The sequence below is a fragment of the Pipistrellus kuhlii genome, unplaced genomic scaffold, assembly GCF_014108245.1.
Source record: "Pipistrellus kuhlii isolate mPipKuh1 unplaced genomic scaffold, mPipKuh1.p scaffold_m20_p_70, whole genome shotgun sequence".
Classification (NCBI taxonomy): Eukaryota; Metazoa; Chordata; class Mammalia; order Chiroptera; family Vespertilionidae; genus Pipistrellus; species Pipistrellus kuhlii.
Window position 1 is genome coordinate 810,078 of NW_023425574.1, and position 9,137 is coordinate 819,214.

General features: G+C 54.0%; 2 protein-coding genes across 12 annotated transcripts in view; one reads left to right on the forward strand and one right to left on the reverse strand.

Annotated features, from left to right (window-relative positions):
- Positions 1-1,810: 1,810 nt before the first annotated feature.
- COMMD5 (COMM domain containing 5) lies at positions 1,811-3,481 on the reverse strand. Of its 3 annotated transcripts, none has more exons than XM_036422634.2 (2): positions 3,198-3,481; positions 1,811-2,720 (listed from the first exon to the last, which is right to left on the reverse strand). In XM_036422634.2, exon 2 carries the CDS (start codon positions 2,664-2,666, stop codon positions 1,992-1,994), a length of 675 nt encoding a protein of 224 aa, XP_036278527.1. In that variant the 5' UTR covers positions 2,667-2,720; positions 3,198-3,481; the 3' UTR covers positions 1,811-1,991. The 3 variants fall into 3 exon arrangements, with proteins under 3 accessions (XP_036278527.1, XP_045431830.1, XP_045431829.1); XM_045575874.1 differs by having other exon boundaries at positions 3,100-3,200; XM_045575873.1 differs by lacking the exon at positions 3,198-3,481 and adding an exon at positions 3,008-3,123.
- Positions 3,482-3,646: 165 nt separating this feature from the next.
- Positions 3,647-9,137, forward strand: part of ZNF251 (zinc finger protein 251) — an 11,088-nt gene continuing 5,597 nt past the window's right edge. The window contains exons 1-4 of one of the 9 annotated variants that reach the window (XM_036422632.2): positions 3,647-3,702; positions 4,564-4,612; positions 4,806-4,977; positions 5,386-5,499. In XM_036422632.2, coding sequence (XP_036278525.1) covers positions 4,580-4,612; positions 4,806-4,977; positions 5,386-5,499 — 319 coding nt within the window. In that variant the 5' untranslated portion in view covers positions 3,647-3,702; positions 4,564-4,579. The other 8 variants (XM_036422631.2, XM_045575871.1, XM_045575872.1 and 5 more) reach the window with 8 other exon arrangements.

A 9,137-nucleotide genomic window follows, 5' to 3' on the forward strand; every position in this document is an offset into this window, starting at 1 on the left:
ATTGGAACTATGCTGTAACCAATTGAGCTACCTGGCCAGGTTAGGATGGAGAACATCTTAACCATCTGTTCCTAACTGAATGACAAAAGGCACAGACCATCTTGTGGTGGGAGGGGAGGCTGGTGGGTGCCCCCACTTACCTGGGATGAGGTGGTGCTGGGAACATGGCACGGGACCAAAAGCTGTGCCTCAGAAATCCCCCTTCCCCAGTCTGCTGACCCTCTGGTAACCCTCAGAATGGACTACCAAATTAGTCACAGCAACACAGCCGTGGAGATAGCCAGAAACTCCAGCTGGGTGCACCACTGTTCTCTGTGTCCTGGTGGGCAGAAAAAAGGTGTGAAAATCCCAGTAGTTACCTATTTGATGATGCATCTCCAAGTGTCTGCCCAAACCCTGCTGCAGGGGCTGCTGAGAGGCTCGAGGTGGGTTCTTGAGTAACAGGTCCATTCCCCTCCTCTCACCACCCCCCCCCCCCCCCCCCCCCCCCCCCCCCCCCCCCCCCCCGCCCCAAGTCAGTACAAGGGTGGCCAGGAAGACAGCTTTTCTCACTGCCACCAGGTGCATAATTTTGAGCCATGGAGCCCCAGCCACAAGGTCCCACAGTGGCAGTGGAGCTTATAGCATCCTGATGGAGCACACAGGCTGGGCTCAGACCCAAGGTCTCCATTCCTGATTGCACTGGACAATCTTGCACACTAGAAGCTCCCAGGTCTGTGTCTTTCACTCTGGGTCCACCAGCCCAAGCTGACCACACCCACCCTGGAGCTGCTGAGAAAGGCCCCTCTTCCTGGGTGTGCTGGTCAGCTTGGGCTGGTGGACCCAGAGTGAAGGCTCAGTACAGATCCTCCTAAAACAGCAGTCATGGTGGGACATCCCTCCCTCACCTCTACACTCCCCTTCTGCCCATAAGTCTTCTTTGGGTCACTGCACCCTCACCGCTTGCAAATTTGCTCAATACCATCATCTAGGAGGCCCACGTTATGACCCAATGTAAAATGACAGCCTAATTCTCCATAGTCCTGCTACCCATTCCCTGGACACTGGCCTATTTTATCATTTACTATCCTATATAATAAAGAGGTAATACACAAATTCATCCTCTTACCCTTGCACAAGATGGCCACCCCCATGTATCAAAAATGGCTGGCAGGGGAGGGCAGTTGTGGGCAATTGGGGGTGACCGGGCCAGCAGGGGATGGGAGGGAGGGCAGTTGTGGGGTGACCGGGCCATCAGGGGAGTAGTCAGTCATCAATCAGGCCAGCAGGGTAGTGGTTAGGGGGTGATCACACTGGCAGGTAGGAGAGTAGTTAGGAGCCTGCAGTTCTGGATTGTGAGGGGTGTCTGACTGCTGGTTTAGCTCTAAACCAGCAGTCAGACATTCCCTGAGGGGTCCCAGATTTGACAGGGCAGATTGGACTGAGGGACACATACCAAACCTCCCCCATTCCCCAACCATGCATGAATTTTGTGCACCAGGCCTCTAGTATCCAATAACAAGTTACACCAGTTTGCTGGTATGCACTCTGTAATGTCTTCCTCTCCCCACTACAATGCTGGCTCCTGGAGATCAGGGATTTAAGATGAGGATGAAATATCCACTCTGAAACACATGGTTCGCAGAAACAAATGAACAGAACACTCAGATGCTATCTGGGGTCCAACTGAATAAACTTGGCATAAAGACCTTGGACTGGGCCCTAGACTGACCGGACCAGATGGCCACCCTGGAGCTGCAGGTACCCTCACCCAGCAACGCCACCAATAGCCAGGGGAGGTGTGTGCAGCGTGACATGACCTAGGAAGACATGTTTTTAATCATTGCTTTACTCCCAAATAAAGGAAAAACAATGCTGACTTTTTCAATCAAACAGAATGACATGGCTGCATTCACACGCTCACTGAAGAGTGTTTCCTAGGCAGGGTGGGCTTCCCTTTGGATATGCCTGAGCAACTGCCCTCCGGTCACCAGAGCCACTGGGAGAGCAGGTCAGTCCTGCAGTTTGTGCTCACATTTCTTCTCCAGGTCAGCCATCTCCTTTAGCATCAAGGCCACGCTGTACCGAAGCTCCTGGAATTTGACTGTGGGGACCTCAAAGTGGTGTGCTGACCCATTTGAAAGTGTCAGCTGCATCAGGACACTGGGCTGCAGGGAGCGGGCCAGGGCACTGGTAGAGATTGCCACATCCACCCTCCACCGAAAGTTGGCAACGTGGGGCAGACAAGCCCCCTGCTGCCTGGCCACAGCGTCAAGGAGAGGCCGCTGGCTCCCAAACACCACACTGGCCAAGTCCATGACCAGGTCTTGGGGGATGCAGAGTTCCTGGAGCTGGTCCTTGAAGGTGTCAGGCTTCAGGCTGGCTGGGGGCAGCCGGAGGGCCTGCTGGAGCAGCGTGTGGGTGCCAGCAAGCAGGGCACCCAGCCGCTCCTCCGACAGGTGCGCAGTAATCCCAAGGCGCTGCACAGCTTCACGGCAGTCCTCTCCCTGCAGGCCACTGACCACCAGCTTCAACAGCTTTCTGAATGTGCCCCTGTCCAAGTCCCCCAGGAGCCGGGGCATGGCTGCCACCTCTGGGGGAAGCTGGGCCCCCAGGAAACTCACCTGGCCGCTGTGACTGACACCAGGGTGATGCAAGTATGGAGCTGCAGCTCCGACGGCGGACATGGCTGCTTCCTCCTCTCTGATCAATCGGCTCAGTCCGGTCCCAGCTGCAGCTGCCTGGAGAGGGTGGAGAGAAGCCTAGTGACTTCCCACGTCCTTTGGATCAGTGACAGGCCTGACCTGATTCCCAACTTGGAGACAGTGGCAGTGGGAACTACTGAATACAGCCCATGTCATGGGAAGCACCCTGGGATCCGGTGGTCCCAGGAAGAGGGGAGGCAGGAGTTAGCGAGAGACGGCAGGGATGGGAAGAGAGCAGCCACCGGCGCGGGAGAAAGAGTCGACAGATATGCGACCGGTTCGAGTCATGTGCTGAGCTCGCCGCGGCATCCTGGACACCTTACGTGGGCACGAGCCAAGGTCAGCGTTCAGCGGCCGCGCCCCAAGCTGCATTGAATGCCACCGTCGCGGACAGGCCTCCGGCCTCCAGAGTTACCTCGCCCCGGTGACGAAGGGACGGCGTGCCGCTCAGCAGCCCCCTCCCGGGAGAGGGCGACCCAACCCACCGCACTCGCAGGGCGAGCCGCCTCCCACCTGGCGCGCGCGCGAGGTCTGAAGCGGAACAGCCCGAACACAAAGCGGCAGGGCGGCCGGAAGCCACCCAAAAGTACTTTCGGGAAACTCTAGGAAGCCGGGAGGACCCGATCCTCTGTGATCTGCGGGCCCGAGCGTTTCCCCTTTCACACAGATTAGAAAACGCAGATTCTTTCCTTTTCAAGAAAAAGAAAATAAAAGGTTGTACAGGGCTGGCCCGGGCCTGGAGCGGAGAGTGGGCTCGGTGTTCGGGGTCCAGCCTGTCCTGCAGGTCCGCCTGCCCACCGGGACCCTCTCCGACGCCCCTCTCCCCGCCCGACCACCGACGGCGCGAGTCCTCCGCGGTCCTAGAGAAGCCCCGGAAGTGCCAGTCGGCCGCGCTGCTGTTTCCGGCCCCCGCGGCCTGTGGGGCAGTGAAGCCGGGAGGGCGCGCCTAGCTCGGGTTCCGCCCGGCCCCGCCCGTTCCGTCTGGCCCCGCCCCTCCCATCGGGCCCGCTACGCCCAGGTGAGAATCCCTTTCCGCGCGCGAGCTCTCCACCGCGGGCGGGAGCCGCCGGGGCCCAGTGCGGACGGAGGAAGAGCCAGCCGAGTGGGCGGGTTCGAAGGGAGGCGTGGGAAGGCCCCGCGGACCGAAGTGCCCAGGCGGAGCCTCGGGAGGTTTCACCCGAGGTCGCGGCGCGGAGGTTTAAGTGACCTGCCGGGAGGAAGGTCGGCCCCGGCCGGCCTGGGCGTGCGGTGGGAGCGTCGGGCTGTGTCTGCAGCCTCGGGCTGCCGGAGCTCGCGGGCCGGAGGAGGCCGCCGGGGAGACTTGGGAGAATGAGGACCTCCGCTTGGCCTGAGGGGCGGCGAGGATATGGGAGGCGACCCAGGAGGCTGGGGACGAAGGGGTGACGAGGGCGGCGAGCTTCTGGCAGCGTCCCGGGCCTCTCGACCTGTGGGCGGGGGCGGATGGGGGCTGCACGCCTTGTGTCAGATGCAACTCTGCCTCAGGTGGGCCCGGAAACTGGACCAGTGGAGCGGCCAGCTTTCACCCCTCAGCCCCCGGCCCCACCTGGATTCTGGCTCTGCCAGTTCTAGTGATTTAACGAGTAGATGGGCAGTCAGGCACGCGCTGAGTTCTGATGCAGGGTGACCTGCCTCTGGCCAGCAACTTCTATAAGAGAAAGTACTCGTGGCCTCGGGGCCACTCCAGGAACCCACTAATGGCACCCTTCACCTGTCCGCCCTCACACCCCTTGGGGCCTGGAAGTTAACGAAGTGATGTAATGACACTGAGTGGGTCTGAGTGTGGGTCCCCTCCCTCCGAGGGTGAGCATTGGAGGCCCAGGCCAGGGCAGCCCCCCTCAGGTACTGAGTCTTCCTTCAGATCCTGCTCCCCCAGGATGGCAGATGCACTCGGGCTTCCAGCGCCCCAGGTGAGTTCACTTTCCTCCCTGCCTTCCCTTTTCTGGAGCGGTGAGCCCAGCTCCTGCAGAAGCCGGGCTTCCGTGGCTCCCAAGGACAGGGCTCTGGGATTGGACTCACACCCTCCCCAGGGACAGGGACTCTGGGAACTCAGCCGGGTCCTCGCCGGCTGGTCCTCGGGCTGAGCGCAGCAGGTGTGCCCAGTGGGCGCAGCCCCAGGGCAGCGGCCACCTGTCGTTACAGGAGGCGGTGCCGCTGACCTTCCAGGACGTGGCCGTGTACTTCTCTCGCTCGGAGGGGCAGCAGCTGGACTCAGACCAGCGGGCACTGTACAGGGATGTGATGCTGGAGAACTACGGGCACGTGGCCTCACTGGGTGCGGTTCTCCCTGGGCTTGTGGTGTGGGCCTCCGGGGAGCTCGGGGGCTGCTTCCAAACCTTAGAGCCCAAAGGGGAGGGTCCTACCTCTTGTTCCCAGGTACCCGTCTGGCCTCTGCCTGGCTCCCAATTCCAGACTTCACTCTGCATGCCCGTGCCCACCTGTGTACCCAGGAGCAGGAGAACGGATGAGTTATTCTCCTTCAGCGCTCACTCTCAGCCCCTGCTCCTGACCAGCCCCTTCCACTCCACCAACTCACACATTTTGTGATCCCTGCCCCTCTCCCACCTGGGGTGACAGTGTGGAGAAGCAGGAGTCCTCCGGGGAAACTATACTTCTCACCTGGCCTGTAAGATGCAGTGGGAAGTGCTCTGTTCCAGCTCACCCAGTGCCCTCACCTCAATAGGACTCCCTGTCCCTAAGCCGGAGCTGATCACCCAGCTGGAGCAAGGTGAAGAGCTGTGGGTCCTGGATCTCATGGGAGCTGAGGAACCAGAGCCCTTGAACAGCTGCAGCACAGGTGAGAGTAGGTGGGGCTGGTTAGGTGATGGGCTCTCTTCCACGGGCTCCTGGTGGCAGTCTGAACAGCGTTGAGTATTCCGGCAGACATGTGTGCCTGTTTTAACAGCTTTCATTTTACTGATTTGTTTGCTTTCCTTTTAAAAATACCCAGTTCTTCCGGTTATTAGAGAAGTTTGCATTTAGTGATTACGTTTATGCTAAACCTGTATAACAACTTTTCTTTTTTATATAATAGCCTTTCTATTTTGCTCCTGTAGACTAGGGGTGTCGAACTCAATCAGAGAAGGGGCCAAAATCTAAAATCCAGCCTAAATCGAGGGCCGAATGATTTACTGAACAGTCATAAACTGTCATTGTGATGGAAACGCAGCGGAGTGCAGTGATGACAGCGCGGTGCGGGCCACATTGCAAGGCCTGGCGGGACGGATTTGGCCCGCGGGCCTTGTGTTTGACACATGTGCTGTAGACAGTAGCTATTGGTTATCTACCTATTACACAAACTTCTATCCTTTTTCTCCTGCATCTCCCGGTCTTAGTCAATAGTGTTTTTTATTTATTTCTTATTTTTTTAAAAATATATTTCATTGATTTTTCTTACAGAGAGGAAGGGAGAGGGATAGAGAGCTAGAAACGTCGATGAGAGAGAAACATCGACCTACCGGGGATGTGCCCACAACCAAAGTACATGCCCTTGACCAGAATTGAACCTGGGACCTTTCAGTCCGCAGACCGTCGCTCTACCGCTGAGCCAAACCGGTATCGGCAATAGTGTTTTTTAAATGTTTACCTTGGTCTGTTGAACATACTTTTATTAGTATGTTCTAAGTGCCATCTCTGACTCCCAGCTACTGAGATGACCAGTGATGTCATCTGCTTTCTCTGCCCATTATTCTCCCAATTTTGTTCAGTTGTCAAAGCACGTAACACATCATCACTCTTATCCTCACCTGTTAGTACCCTAGGTCTTCAATTAAATTTCCACCCTGAACCTTTCTCCTACATTTTCTCCAGCATTTCCTATTTGGATGGAATGTATCTCTAGTAGCATAAACTTGCTGAGTTTTAATAGCCACAACTACATCAACCACATCTCTTATCAAGATAAGGAACATCCCCATGACTCATAGGATTCCCTGGGTGTGATATTATTGAGCACATGCATGACTTTTTTCACTAGAGATAAATTAGGAGCTGAATTGTTTTTTAAAACCATGATTCTGGCCCTAACCAGTTTGGCTCAGTGGATAGAGCGTCATTCTGCAGACTGAGGGGTCCCAGGTTAGATTGTGATCAAGGGCATGTACCTTCGTTGTGGGCACATCCCAGTGGGGGGTGTGCAGGAGGCAGCTGATCGATGTTTCTCTCTCATCAATGTTTCTAACTCTCTATCCCTCTCCCTCCCTCTGAGTAAAAAAATCAATAAAATATATATTTAAAAAATTAAAACAAATAAACAACAACAACAGAAACCCACGATTCTCTCCTAGCTGGTTGCGCACGGGGTAGAGCGTTGGCTTGCGAACTGAAAGGTCCCAAGTTTGATTACAGTCAAGGACACATGCCCAGTTGGTGGACTCAATCTCCACTGGGGGGGATACAGGAGGCAACGCATCAATGATTCTCTCTCATCATAGATGTTTCTATCTCTCCCTCTCTCTTCCTCTTTTAAATCAATAAAAATATATTTAAAAAACAGTAACAAGATGATTCTAAAAGCCACTGTTTTGTTGTAAATTTTACTAAAGTGTTGATTGTGCTATTCTAAATTTGCAATGGTATTAGGCTGTTATGTATGGTTAGTGCCATAAAATGAACGGAATGCCCAATGTGTCAGTTCCCCACAGTGTCAGCTCATGAGAAGAGTGCTCATTTAGGAACCTGAAGTCCTGTCTGGGGAGGTGAGAGAAAGGGCTGCCCAGGATATAGAGTGTGGGTGCGATGGCACCCCTGATGGGGTAGGGCCCACAGAGTGTCCAGGTGTCCAGGCCTTTCAGTTTGATGGGAAAAGGTGGTTCTGTTTCTGTGAGGTTTTCTCATGCAGAGGAGCAGTAGTGAACACAGTTGCCTTGCCTTATTTTTAACTTTTAATTTAAAAAATATATATTTGTATTGATTTCAGAGAGGAAGGGAGAGGGAAAGAGATAGAAACATCAATGATGAGAGAAAATCATTGACGGGCTGCCTCCTGCATGCCCCCTACTGGGATGAAGCCTGCAACCTGGGAATGTGCCCTTGACGGAATTCGAACCTGGGACCCTTCAATCACTAGGCTGACACTCTATCCACACCTATGGCAGTTGCCTTATTTTAGAAGTAATTACCTCAAAGTCTGTTGGTGCCAGGTGCCAGGTAGAACCTGGTGAGTATCGAAGGAGAGGATGTTTCTCAGTATTAATGTGTCCTGGCGCCTGAAGCACTGTTGTTCTCAGAGCTTTCTGTTATAGCTCCAGCAGCGAACCTGCACATGGACTCTTGTTGGGCTGTGGTTGCAGTGACCTTGTTAGCATCGTTGGTCTGGTCTTCCTTTGTCACCATCTCTAGTGATTTATTTTATACATGCTGTCCTACCACAGATGACCTCTGGGAGGCAGCAGAGTCTCACCCCTGCTGCTGTTTCCTGCAATCATCCAGAAGGCCCTGGCAGCCAGGTGTGGGAAGCTCTGTCCACTTATCTCTTTTGTTTTCTGGATTCTGTTTTGACACATTTCAGTGGATTCTGGTTCTGCTGGGTCTGTCATAACACTGATGACAGTGGGTGAGGCCACCCACATGGATGTAAGCAGCTCTATCCCTGCAGAGTTGAGAATATGTCAATAGTGGAAGTTTTTCACCAAGTGTCCCAAAGAAAAGGCGTAATATGTATACAACAGCATAAAATCTATTTTTAAAATTCTCATTACATTAATATGAGACATCAGGGAGGAAATAGAATTTAACAGGATTTTTGTTTGATTCCTGAAAGGAGACTATAGAAAAAAATAGGTATTAGATATTTTTCCATGCTAATTTAGATTCAATCTATATCTATCTATCTATCTCTATCTCTTTATCTCTCTCTCCATATATACATACACATACATACATATATATGTATATATATCCTATATAAAAAAAGAGTAATATGCAGATTGACCATCACTCCAACACACAAGATGGCTGCCCCATGTAGTCAAAGATCCTGCCCCCATGTGGACACAAGATGGCCATCACAAGATGGCCAGCAGGGGAGGGAAGTTGGGAGGCACCAGGCCTGCAAGGGAGGGCAGTTGAAAGGGACCAGGTCTGCAAGGGAAGGTAGTTGAAGGCAATCAACCTGCAGGGGAGGGCAGTTAGGGGTGACCAGGCCAGCAGAAGAGAGAAGTTGGGGGCAAACAGGCTGGCAGGGGAGCAGTTAGACATCAATCAGACTGGCATGGGAATGGTTAAGAAGTGATCAGGCTGGCAGGCAGAGTGGTAAGGAGCAATCAGGAAGGCAGGCAGGTGAGCAATTGGGAGCCAGCAGTCCTGGATTGTAAGAGGGTTGTCTAACTGCCCTTGAGGGGTCCCAGATTGGAGAGGGTGCAGGCTAGGCTGAGGAACACCCCCCCCCTCACTGAATTTTGTGTACCTGGCCTCTAGTGTGTGTGTGTGTGTGTG

Excerpts from the sequence above, each read along its gene's own strand:
- COMMD5 (XM_036422634.2), bottom strand. The coding sequence starts at position 2,666 with ATGTCCGCCGTCGGAGCTGCAGCTCCATACTTGCATCACCCTGGTGTC.